This window comes from Lytechinus pictus, chromosome 10 (assembly GCF_037042905.1).
Source record: "Lytechinus pictus isolate F3 Inbred chromosome 10, Lp3.0, whole genome shotgun sequence".
NCBI lineage: Eukaryota > Metazoa > Echinodermata > Echinoidea > Temnopleuroida > Toxopneustidae > Lytechinus > Lytechinus pictus.
In genome coordinates this window covers 4,218,011-4,231,717 of record NC_087254.1, presented here as the reverse complement: position 1 = coordinate 4,231,717, position 13,707 = coordinate 4,218,011, and the positions used below count along the sequence as shown (strand labels likewise).

At 36.2% G+C, this 13,707-nt stretch overlaps 1 protein-coding gene across 2 annotated transcripts in view; it reads left to right on the top strand.

Moving 5' to 3' along the window:
- LOC129268973 (transmembrane channel-like protein 7) overlaps nucleotides 1–13,707 on the top strand; it is a 48,245-nt gene that overhangs the window by 23,133 nt on the left and 11,405 nt on the right. For both annotated transcript variants that reach the window (XM_064105146.1, XM_064105145.1), the window contains exons 6-11: nucleotides 1,911–1,995; nucleotides 2,782–3,042; nucleotides 4,317–4,465; nucleotides 6,788–6,935; nucleotides 12,070–12,222; nucleotides 13,057–13,208. In XM_064105146.1, the coding sequence (XP_063961216.1) occupies nucleotides 1,911–1,995; nucleotides 2,782–3,042; nucleotides 4,317–4,465; nucleotides 6,788–6,935; nucleotides 12,070–12,222; nucleotides 13,057–13,208 (948 nt within the window). The remainder of the gene's footprint in view (nucleotides 1–1,910; nucleotides 1,996–2,781; nucleotides 3,043–4,316; nucleotides 4,466–6,787; nucleotides 6,936–12,069; nucleotides 12,223–13,056; nucleotides 13,209–13,707) is intronic.

Below are 13,707 nucleotides of genomic sequence, written 5' to 3'. Positions count from 1 at the left end.
GTAATATTTAATGTGATTTTTTTTAAAGCTTTTACTCTGGAGGTAGGGGAGATCGGGGTTAGTTGGAACGCGGGGTAAGTTGAAACATTGTAATTTTCTTTAACGCCTGTAAAATAAATTTATGCAATACTGCCCTCAATTCATTGCTATTAATAATGCAACACTAATAGCAATAAATTGAGGGCGGTATTGCATAAATTTATTTTACAGCCTTTAAAGAAAATAACAATGTTTCAACTTACCCCGATCTCCCCTTACTCCTGTCGTTATCTGGTTCAGATTCTCTTTGTAAATGTATTCATAAAAAACTTCTATATGAATTTTTGTAATCATAAAAATTGATCTAAATAGTCTGTGAAATTCATGGAATTGTTCAAATGGCATATCAAGGTGTTCTTCATTCAAAGAGAGATTTAGATGAAATATAACAAGTGCTCTAATCTGGAGATGCAGTTTATACAGATTCCTTTTATGTTTGAATAATTTCATTTATTTTTGCATATGCTGTTCTTATATTAAAATAGAGCTTGGTGTGTGTGTGTGTGTGTGTGTGTGTGTTTCTAATGCAGTTGATGTGTAATTTGTGAATAGTTGTGTAGGAGGATTTGGGCTTTGATTTTATCAATGATCTTTGGCTTCATATCCTTGCCCTTTTTTTGTTTCTTGCAATTAGTCACAATGTAAAGCTTAAAATATAGATAATACACATGCACAGACATATCACGGAGTGTTACGATTGAAATTTGATTTGTTTTCCTTTTAATGTGCATCACATTTCATGGCAACCACCAGATATCAGATATAAGAAAGAAATTTTGTTCTACTTTGATGTTGATGAATTGAAATAATCAAAATAACAAAAATTATGTTTATTTTCCATTGTTAACAGACACCGGGTATGGATCTATTGCATTATATATCAGAAAGTTAATTTAATTGCTGTTAAATTTCAGTTCATCAATCAGTATTTTGTTCGCAATGCCTGATGTGGCGGAAACTTGGGTGCAAAATTACATGTTAACAAAATATAATAGTAAAACTCTGCAATGCTTGGACTAATGAGTTTGATCAAAATGTTTGCTTCATGTACATGTAACAGACCTGCCAACCAGTACGTTTTAGCCGTATTTAGTACGTTTTTGCAACCAAAATACGGCAGTACGTTTTTTCTTTAAAAAATATGTTTTTTGTTTAAAAAAATATATGTCTCTATTTCATAAAACGTACACAAATATGGTTATTAGATCAATGTAATTGCAGGTAACTTGTTTTTTTTTCAATCATTTTGTAAAAACCAGGATGAGATATACACAAGTTTCAATGTTTTTTTTTTTCATCTGCAAGAGCAGTGCACATTTTAGCTTGCATGCAGCTTGAGGGCCGTGATGGGCGAGTGTGCCAAGCATTTTATTATGAAATACACTTTTTTGGGGAAAAATACAAAATATTTATCTCACACGGTAAAAACACTGATTTTTTTGTCAAAATACTGATTTTGGGGGATAAGAATACTGAAAATGCAAAATAAAACTTGGCAGCTCTGATGTAAAATAACACTTTTTTGTAATGTTATGTATGTACAAAGCATCACTGTACAGTACATTGTACATGTACATCACAATTTGTATGGGATAAGTATGCAATTTTCATTCATGCCACATGAAGAGGTATATTGACAGTTTATATGTTGCAGGTCTAGTGAAATACATGTATACTACGTATGAACATGTAAATCAGTCTATCAATTTCAGTTATCCTAGAAACAGTATTGATACCCGTACTGTACCTGTATGAGTGAAATCGATCGTCTCCATGTACATCGTCTACATACAGATACAACACTGTACCGAATGAAAAGAGATTATGGAACAACCCAAGTAGTTCTCGTTCATGTTTTATTTTGATTACAGAGAGCAAGTGAACAGGAGATCAAGTAGAACAAGGAAAGAGAAATCGCCTGGTTTATGTACAGCATGGTTCTATGAATTAGCCTATGTAAGTACATGTATATGACAATACAGTATCATTAATACAAAAATTAAGAAAATAATAAAAAATGAGTTGAAGAAAGTAACAAAATTAGTTGATTCACAACTTAAAGCCACCTTCCATTGACAAATCATGGGGAAATCAAGGCTAATCTCAGAACAGAGAAGGGATTCAAGTCTTTCACTCGGCTGCATGCCTGGGGGTGTTATGTAATAGATGCAGGCATGTCTGGGAGGTCTAATATAGGAGAGCAACAGTTAGTAGACCAACCAGAAGTAAACTGCGTGTTTCCACTTTGAAACATGTAACTTCACAGAGGTTATTTATTTTGGTTTAGCAATCAAGAGACCTGCTAAGAGTCTAGGGATTGGGATTGTTGGAAACTAGAACTTCGACGGCCCAAAGAAAATAACGATCATGAGTTCGGTCAAATAAGTGCTGTCCGAACTTTTATCGCATTAGTCCGACGGGCTCTCATGACTGACGGGTTATATTATGCAAGTCAATTGGCATTTTGCAAATTTCGTATTGATTCAACTTCCCCGTGGTTTGTCAATGGCAGCCCACTTTAATTTCTTATTCCATCAGAAATGGGGATCATTCCTTGAGAGTCCCATTACCAACCACTACTATTTATGTTACGTAGCCCAACACCATCTCTCCATCCATGAGAGTGCTGGTAGGCATTGACAAAAACAATTTTGAAAGATCTGGTTTTCAAATCATGTTATTTGGATTATTTACTGCAAGTGAGAACAAAAAGAGTGATCACGACTTTTCATCTTCCATCAGAAATGGGAATCCTTCCTGGAGAGCCTCTCCGAGTTCACCTACTCCTTGGAGCTGTGGCGCAGCTCCATCAAGAAGATCGAAGGCAACTTTGGCAGCGGCGTCACCTCCTACTTCCTCCTCCTGAAATGGCTACTTCTTCTCAACATCCCCGTCTTCCTGCTGACGTTTGGTTTTGTGACGACGCCTCAGCTGATCTACGAGCCTAGTGCCCGGTATCCACACTCAGAAAACTTCTCTGGGTGGGACCTGTTGACGGGAGGAGTAAGTAAAGTCAAAGTACTTTCTGTTTATGGTAACTCCCGCAGGAACTCGGCAGGACAGCATTTTTGCTGGTAAACGCCAAGCTGGTATATAACCAATTACCTATAGCAGACCTGCCAACCAGTACGTTTTAGCCGTATTTAGTACGTTTTTGCAACCAAAATATGGCAGTATGTTTTTTCTTTGAAAAATACGTTTTTTGTATTAAAAAAAAAAAGAAAAAAAAAAAAGATTTTTTTTTTTTTTTTAAACTAAATCGTAATTTATTGAGAAAAATAATCTCTTTATGTCTCTATTTCATAAAACGTGCACAAATATGATTATTAGATCAATGTAATTTCAGGTAACTTGTTTTTTTTTCAATCATTTTGTTCAAACCAGGGTGAAGATTTATACATGTTTTAATGTTTTTTTTTTCATCTGCAAGAGCAGTGCGCATTTTAGCTTGCATGCAGCTTGAGCGCCGCGATGAGCGAGTGCGCCAAGCATTTTATTATGAAATACACTTTTTTTGGGAAAAATACATTTTTTAAAATCACAGAATACAGTTTTTCATTCCCAGAGGTTGGCAGGTCTGCTATAGGAAACATTTTACGTCTAGGTTAATCAGTCATAGTGGCTGACCTTATAGATGACAGATATTACTCTCGGGCCTTTTTATCAAAGTAGAGACAATGGCAGAGTAGGGATTCGAACTCACAACCTTGTGATTATGAGTCCAATGCTCTAACCACTGGACCACACGACCCGTAAACCGGTTTTTTTTACATTGGTATCATATAACATGTAGAGGTTTACGGTTCACCATGTGTAATATGAAGAAGGGAAGGAAATACAGGCTGAAAGATTGAAATGGAAAGACGAGATAGGATGAAAAGAGGAAATTAGAAGTATTCTTTTCTTGAAAGTGAGTGAAGTCCTGAAAAGGACTATAAACCATATGAGATGAGCTGAATATGGCTTGAGAAGCGATGGTTTGAGTAGTAGCAGGATGAAGTGAAGAGAGGTTACTGGATGTTTCGGGCAGGTTGACTGTCCGTCTTCATCTTTCATCTTTCTGCCTGTATTTCTTTCCCTTCTTCATATTACACATGGTGAACCGTAAACCTCTCCATGTTATAAACTCCACCATGGTATCATATAATAGATGAATAGTTGGATGCTGAAGACTTATCATTAAACATGAATGTACTGAAATTTTTCTTCATGTAAATGTGTCTCTGAATCTCCCTCTTACTTTCTTTTCTTTTTTTCCCCTTTATTTTTTGCACTAGGGTTGGTTCAAGGATACTGAACTGTATTGCGGGTACTACACCAACGAGACGTTCACTGTAGATAATAAGAACTATTACAGCATGCCGCTGGCCTACCTTATTACTAATATCCTCATCTTCATACTTGTTCTCATCGTTATCACTCAGGGGTAAGTTGTGACAATGCTTTTCAATGGTGTACTCAGAAACCCAGACACTTCTCATCCCAAAAGTTAAGATTTATTTTTGTTTTGAAAAAAAGTGAGTTGTGGCACTTGAATATTTGCTGGACTTGTCGACTATATCTTTAATTACAAATTTTTATTACATGCCAGCTTGATACAAAAGTGACTAGTCAAGCCCAGAGGTTTTTTTCTCCCCCTTTTAAAGTTTGCAATCAATAGAACTGAATATTCATTGCCCATAAAGGAAATTTTACATCGGGCGTATAACAAATATATGAATAAATACTTTGAAGTATTTTTTTTTAAATTTCCAATGTGATTACTTTGGAAATTTCATATATTTAAGAAAAGGGAAAGCTGTTCGCTGAAGCCTTAAGGCGACCGCACACCTTACGATTGGTATGCGACCCGATTTCAGAATAAAATGTTGTAGAATTTGATGCTAATATAGAGACTTGGAATATCTTACTGTGTAATGTTCGAAATCATCGCATGAATACCTATGTTCAAATCTGTGACTATGCTATCATCCTTCTTAGAATAAAAGCGAATTTGATATCTAGTCTTAATGACGTCATAGCAGTCGTACGATTGGCTACGATTTTAAACTAATTTGGCCTTTACTCTAAAATAAAGGTTTGCAATCTTTCAAAATGGTTATATTAGTATTCTTTCAATTAATTTTAACCTCAAATAAAATGATATGTTCCATTCACATTTTCAGAAAATGAGCAAAGTGCGATTTGTTCAAAAATCGGATCGCGAACAGTCGTAAGGTGTGCGGTGGCCTTTAAGTGTAAACCTGCTATCCCTAATGAAGCTAGATACCAGGATATCACCGTTAGATAGAGTTGTTTCTATTACTTCCTGGATGGTCTCTAATCTGATAATAGTTTGACAGGATAGTTTCAGCTAGGCAATAGCAGGGCTAATGAGGAAATAATTTCATTAAATACATTTGAAGTACCTTTTAAGTGCCTTTTAAAGAGGGAGCGAACCAACCTGCTTTGCGTGTTGTCTCTCATTGACTACATGTATGAATAAATAGCTACAGAATATACCTTAGTTTAAAGATAACTTTACTGTACACAAAATAAGGCCTATAAGATACATAAATAGTATTCTTGTTTCTGTTTTAACATCACCATCAGCTTGCTTATTTTCATGGTCTGGTTAATATCTAGTCTGCAAACACAGACTCATATTTAACACTTTAACCAATTATACTATGCCAACAGCAAAGACCAGATGCCAAAGGCTCTGTATGAGCAACAGGCCACGGTACATAATGAATCTAGTCTCACTACTTCAGACTCTGTATTATGCACTTTGCGAATTACCAAAGCCATGGGTCTGTGCCTGCAGACGGTTTATTTCCAATTGGTTCAATGCCAATTCGTCCAATTACCAACTCGTCAACTATCATTTGGTCTACCATCAGTTCGTCCACTATCCGCATGGTCTACTTTTGTCCATTCACCATTTCGTCTATTAAACCAGTTGGCCTAATAGCCATTTAGTCCATAGACCATTTGGTCTAATTAAACTATTGTTAATTTGGGTAGAAACAAACAAAAATAAAATGGATATTAGACCAACTGGTTTATAAGACGAAGTGGTCATAGATGAACTGGTGATTAGACGAAATGGTGATTGGACCGAATGGTTATTGGACTAAATGGTTGGACTACGTGTTGATGGATGGAATGGCATTAGACTAAATGAAGTTAGACCATGTGATTAGTGGATGAGTTGACAATAGACAAATTGGCAAGTTACCCTGCAGACAAGTTTAATCCTGGGGGCCAATTTCATACACTGTTAAGACGCTGTTTAAAATTTTAAGCATGTTTAAGCCAGTCACTCTAACAACTACTGATTGAACTTTTAAACAACTGTTTAAACTTTTAAACAAGTTGTTTAAAAAGTTTAAACAATTAAAAAAATAAGTTGTTAGAGTAACAGGCTTAAACAACTTTAAACTTTTTAAACAAGTTGTTTGAAAAGTTTAAACAATTACAAAAAAAAGATTAAACAACTTGTTGTTAGAGTGACAGGCTTAAACAACATACTATTTTTTTCACTGTGTAAATATTTACTGTTATGTTCAAACTTCCACGGAAACTTTTATTGCAATAGGCTGCTGAGCCCAGTTACCATGGTAATTGCTATTAATGGCAAAGTTAGAATAGATGTAACTCTAATATGAAACTTTTAGAGGGGTAATCGCTTGAATAAAGGGGTTATCGTTTGAATAATGCAACCCTTCTTTCCTTATTCTTAATGTTTTTTTTTTTGCATTTTCAGAATGTCCAAGGCGTATAGGCAGTACTTTGTGACCGGTGATCGTCATTACAACTTCTTTACTGCCAAGGTGTTCTGTGGATGGGACTACAGCATTACCTCCGAGTCCACATCGAGACTGAAGAACAAGAGTATCTATCTGGAATTAGCTGTAAGCACAACTGACAGACCTGTGTAATGTAGTCTACAGGCGCAAAATAATAATATGATAATAATATTATATATTTATATAGGCCGGGGCGAACATCCGGGCATTTTAATCTCGAGCCCACGCAATTGACCCGCCGATGGAAACAATGCACTAGCAACCCGTACAGCAGCCCGGCGTTTTGGCATACCTACAATGCATAATACACAAACATCGCATTCATACTTGGTGCTGAACGTCGTTATAATCGAGTTTACCCATTTCGTTATCTGGAAGTTTACGAATCTTTTGAAATTTTCACTGCTGTTTCTGACATTATTTCATTGTGTTTCTTATACTTTGTTTTCATCACACTAAGGTCCGTGCTGTCGTCGTTACGCGGATGTGACGTCACTCCGCCCCCGCCTTAAGCGCGGCCACTATATAGATATACTCTATTGCGCTTTGTATACCATGTTTAGAGTGAAAAAGATTTGACTCCAAACTCTTTCTGTGTTAGAAGCAGCTACAGTACACGAATGGATCTAGTCTCACTACTTCAGACTTTGGTTTAATATGCATAATGCGAAACAAAAGGTCTGTGTCTGCAGACTACATGTAATTATAGCTGGAAGGGGGGGGGGGGTTGCTGACATATATACACAGTGTGATCCAGACATGAAAAATTACCTTTGATCAGATTCTTTTGAAAGGATGTTAAAGAATTATGAGGTAGTACCTGAATGGCTTCATGTATATGTTAGTATCAGGATGATGTTTTGCTGTGGAATAAATGCGAAGACCGCTTGAACATCTAAAATCTCTTAGCGGGGACTTTGAGATCAGATCCTACTGCGTATCAAGAATATTAGATTAGGTCAAATGAATGGTCTTTCTAGGTTGTAAAGAAGCTATCAATGTGCAGGGTGTTCAATGAAGAATCATTCAAGAATAGTGCAGTAGGCAATAGCAGGGCAATAGGTAATCATGATCACCTTTAATACCAATGTAGAAGTAATATAAGAAGGCAAGCAACCATCACACTTTGGACAGTAAAATCTATATGCATGATTGGGAAAAAACTTGCAGGCAATTTTGCTCCAAAGTAGGAAAAATAATCATTTGCATAGGATAAAAATAATCCCTGTATAGAAAATGATGAAGCATTTCTCGATTGCTTTGACTTGGGTGATTGTTCGACTCAAGGAAGGTTGACTTGTGCGAATTTATTTCTCTCTATCGCGATATAGTCAGGTCCAGATTTTTAAAAATGTGCTCAGAAAAAGTGCTGTAGGCATTTTGTGTTAATGCTGATTTATCGATTGATTTAAGGTAATTCAGGGGTGCTTAATCCAAAAATGCTGTTTGCCAAACTTGATTCCGACGTTTTCATTATCAAATCGGCAAAAAACAAAATGGCGGCATTTTGAATGCAGTTTCCCATATTAAACGATTTGTATGGGTGATTATATTTCAGAAACATGGGTCGATGCCTTATTTTTGATACCCTGGGTTGCATACATAATGCATCCGATTCATTCGTCAGCCATCTTCAATTCCAAGATGGCTGCCATGATTCACAGCTGCTGATTGATTAATAATATGGCCAAATGTTTGATAATTTTGGGGCAATGCTGGCATAATCACATTGTGATATTTTTAACGTGTCCGCCATTTTCCCCTCGTCTGCATAGCAGAAGCAAAACATGGACGTCATTTTTCCGACGGCGGTGATGACCATGGCGGCGGCGAAGTCAACATCAAATCTTAACCAAGGTTAAGTTTTTGAAATGTCATAACATTTAGGGTATAGACGTCTATTTCATGAAACTTGGGGTTAAACAAAGTCTATTGAGACAGGTTATAGTTACAAAATGTCGTCCAAGGTATCTGGAAATCCAACATACCGTCCATAACGGCAGTGTCGTACCAGTAACTCCAAAAATCAAAGTAATCATCAAACTTAAAATCATCAAAAGGTTTTTAAGGCAAATAAAGAATTAGGAAGTGTTTATAAGATATTCAGTGAGTGTGTCAGAGACCTTTTAAAATGGTGTCTATAATGAACGTTGTAACTTTGAAATTATCAAAATTCATATAATATCCACCTGGTAGACACAACTTTGGGGTCTACCGAGAAAAAAATAAAACATATAACAAATCATGGTTCCAAGGGGGAAAATTGCATTGGAAAAAATTCAAGGTTTATCAGTGGTGCAGTTTTACAAACAAAAATCATGATGCTATTATTTAAAAATTTGGCTACAAAGTGCATATACTATCTACCTAGAGACATATCTGTGTCTTTCTCATGATTTCGAGGGTCAAATAATATAGGTGAAGACGAATTACAGAGATACGCTAATGTCCATTATGTCAAAAAAATGTAGAACGCTCCAAAAAATTGCATTCGAATTGGCCACCATTGATACAAAAACGGCAATACTTCATATCCCACCTAGCGCCACTATTTTGGTGTCTCTGCTATGTTTTTAAGGCTCATAAATATATGTTTTACAAGAGTTAGTGACATAATTAGATGATGGTGCAGCAATAAGTAAACATCCAAAAAACGAACTTTAAAAAATGAGGTACACTTTCACCTAAAAAGTACCATAATTCACTGATAAATATTTCAAGACACAACATTTTAGTGCTTAGGGCTATCCTATGGTTTCATGATTAGGGGACAGCAGTCATATTTACGCAATTTAGAAGTCGCCTGGACGATAAGGAAAACCGACTATCCTTGTTATTTGTCCCGGCTTATTATTTTAGCCTTCAAACAACAATAGTGTAGATTTTGTTCACCTAATTATGACTATGTTTAGGTGATGGAAGTCTTTTTAGACTCATTTTTAAAGCCATCTTTGAATAATAGGCAAAAGAGTTAGTGACATAAGTAGATGATGGTGCAGCAATAAGTAAACATCCAAAAAACGAACTTTAAAAAATGAGGTACACTTTCACCTAAAAAGTACCATAATTCACCGATAAGTATTTCAAAACACAACATTTTAGTGCTTAGGACTATCCTATGGTTTCATGATTAGGGGACAGCAGTCATATTTACGCAATTTAGAAGTCGCCTGGACGATAAGGAAAACCGACCATCCTTGTTATTTGTCCCGGTTTATTATTTTAGCCTTCAAACCACAATAGTGTAGATTTTGTTCACCTAATTATGACTATGTTTAGGTGATGGAAGTCTTTTTAGACTCATTTTGAAAGGCATCTTTGAATAATAGGCAAAAGGGACAGCTTCATATCATTGAAACTAATCCAAAAGTATTATTTAACCTTTGAAACCATAGTGTAGACACCAACATCTTATCTCACAGATGGATTCTAAATGGATTATGCCAATTTTAAAGTATTAGCAGTCATTCTAAACTCCTTTATCGGACGCCATCTTGGATTTTTAGACATACAAGACCATTGATTGCCCTTGTAACTTATCCTAATGTATAACTTGACCCTTTAAACCAAGGGTTAGACAACACAATCATATACCCCAGGCGGATATTAAACAAACTGTTTCAGTTTTTAGGTAACAATATAAGTTTTGAAGCCTTTTGGGATTCTTGGACATGCTGGACCTCTCAATGTCCTTGTAACTTGTCCTAATTAATTACTTGACCCTTTAAACCAAGGGTTAGACAACACAATCATATACCCCAGGCGGATATTAAACAAACTGTTTCAGTTTTTAGGTAACAATAGCCATTTTAGACTCCATTTTTGGAAGCCATTTTTTATTTTTGACATTCTGGAACCACTAGCTGCCCTTGAAACTTGTCTCAATGTAATACTTGACCCTTTAAACCATGGGTTATACTGAAAAATCATATTCTCCATGCAGGCGGTTATTAAACAAACTGTGTCGGTTTGTAATTAACGACAGTCATTTTATACTTGATTTTTGCAAACCATCTTGGATTTTTTTTACATGGAGGACCACTGATTGTCTTTGTTACTTGTCCCAACCTGTTTCCTGAGCCATTAAACCATTGGTTAGACACCAACATCATATCCCCAAGGCAGATAGTAAACAAACTATGTCGGGTTTTAGGTTGTTTTTTTATAGATAACAATAACTATTTTAGACTCCAATTTTGAAAGCCATCTTGGATTTTTGGACATAGTGGATCGTTGACTGTCCTTGTAACTTGTCCCAGCTTTCTACTTGACCCTTGAAATCACCAATGAATAAAACCAAAATAAAAGATACTAAAGTAGGTAATAGATTATTGTGAATTTTTAGGCCATGGCAGCAATTTTTACGCAATCTTGGATTTTCAGGTATTCTGGAGTGCTTATGTTCATTTTTTCCTTTTACCCCCTACACCATTGAATACATGTATGCACCGAAAACGATGTCTAGGGTAGATAAAGAGTCGGTTTTGCTAATTTTCAGTGAATGGCAGCCATCCTAGACGCCATGATCTTGAAAATAACCACTTTCCCGGATGCGGATTTTGGTCGATTTTTTAGTATGTTATTCCTGATATCAAATAGTACCAAAAACAATTTTTTTGGGTTCAAAATAGAGCAAAAAAGGGTGTAGAAAGGCGGCCATATTATTTTTGCCAATTTGAGGATTTTAACATCAAAATCAAGGTTGGCAAACAGCATATTTGGACTCAGCGCCCTCAAATTGTGATAAAACACTTCTCAATTCAGCATTAACACGATTTGCTTAAGGCAGTCTACTTTTCTCAAATCTGGACCTGACTAATAGCCCATACTCGGTGATACCAACTATGGATATCGACAACCAGGGTAATGTTGCTGGCACATGCACAGTGCAGCACATGATCAATGCTACTGTTTACAGCTGAAAGCAAGCCAATCTGATTGTGAAAGTGAATTTCATTATTTCATCAGCTCAAACAAATTTCTAAAATGTTTACACACTAATGGATCAAGTCCATCAGTCGACAGTTCAAAAACTGAAGGGATTTTGAACAGTCAAGGTATTCCTAAAGCCGGGGACATAACAATCAGCTGTTTGAACCGGAAGTACCCCTCACATTGCATCCAGGTACTTGGAAGGAGATTTTCGGGATCGATAGTTGATATCGCTGAGTATCGGCTATATACGATAAGAACTGTAGGTATTTCTTTCTGATTTTTTTCACCCTTTGGTATCTCATAGGAAGCGCTGACAACACACCACAGCTCTGACAGCATGAGCTGCTGTAAACAATTTGGTATTTATATGCTACGTCTCACCATCAACATCATCGTATTGGCAATCATAGCAGGTGCCTCCTATCTCGTCCACTTCATGTATGATAGTGTGGTAGCGGTAAGTTATCTACGATGTTTTGTAGAACTTTGGTGCATGTACAATCGTTAACTCACAATAAACTGAAGTTTTTTTATATCATACAATTATTCAACGTGTATAATTTTGAAAATGTAAGTAGGCATTATTCATCTAAGTATTTCTGGGCACCAGGGAAAAAACATAATAATGTTGCCAGTCCAACCGGGGATGAATAATCCCCACTCACACTATTGAAAGAAGTGCGTGGTGTATTATTTGTTTTATTTCCCTTCTTATTTAAGGTTGAACAATAAATCTTGGTAATCCTGTTCTTGTTGGTCTGCATCCTCATTATGGATGGACTAAATTTGTTCAGCCACTGATTTATCAAATAACAAAGATCCGTACAATGTATTTCTATCCTATAAAGCATGTAATGCACATCATTTTTCTCCAGCATTATAAAGAATAATTACTCTCTGAAACCACATTTGACACAGTCCAAACTTGATAGAACTTTTCTAAAGGTACAGTACCTTGTGTAATTCTGACTCATGCCAACGATGATGTGTATTATTTTATACTATTGACTGGCAGGAGAACGATTCTAGGTTGATGGCAGTACGGGAGCTGGCTATCCCTCGTTTTATCAGTGGATATAATCGGATCTTTCCTTGTACATGATTGCTTAGCATTACTATAATGCATGTTTACATGATGTTATGATATTTTGTATTGACTGATGGTAATAAGAGAGTCGACTATCTCTCTTGTTACCAGTGGATATAACCTGATGTTCCCTCGAACGTGATTAGTTACCATGAATATATTATATGTTTACACCATGTTATAATACTTTCTATCGACTGGCAGGAGATAGATTCTGGACTGACAGTGGTACGGGAACTGGCCATCCCTCTTGTTATCAGTGGATATAACCTGATGCTGCCTTACATGTTCAGTGTTCTCAGCTCATTTGAGAAATATTCAAACCCAAGAATGCAGCTTTATGTTTCACTCTTCAGGTAAAACAAGATTTGTCTCATTTTCACCCCAAAATATTGTAATCATATCTTTGAAAACAAATATGGACATTATATGAGGTAGTCGGCAGAGCGGGGGTTTCGTATTCTGGTGACCCAGGTTCGATTCCCAATTGGTGCGCTAGTGCCTTTGGTAAGGCATTTAAATCCTCATTACCAGGTCCCTTGGAGAGGACCTTAAGCCATCGGTCCCCTGATTGCTTGCTTACAAGCATTCATGCTTTCTTAGCAATCGGGTAAAAAAATCACTACCATTTATTCTCCAGTTGTCAGCTCAGTTTTGATTAATGATGCATGTAGTTTCACAACCATTTGTTCATTTGACATGTGTCTGGTAAATATGGATAGCTTATACATTCAAGAGAACTTGATGGAAATTATTTTCCTTCATATACTTAAAAATAACATAACAAGAGCATCTATTAAAAGAAATATTTTTATTTCTGCCCTACTGACGTAGATATTTTTATGTGCAGATCTT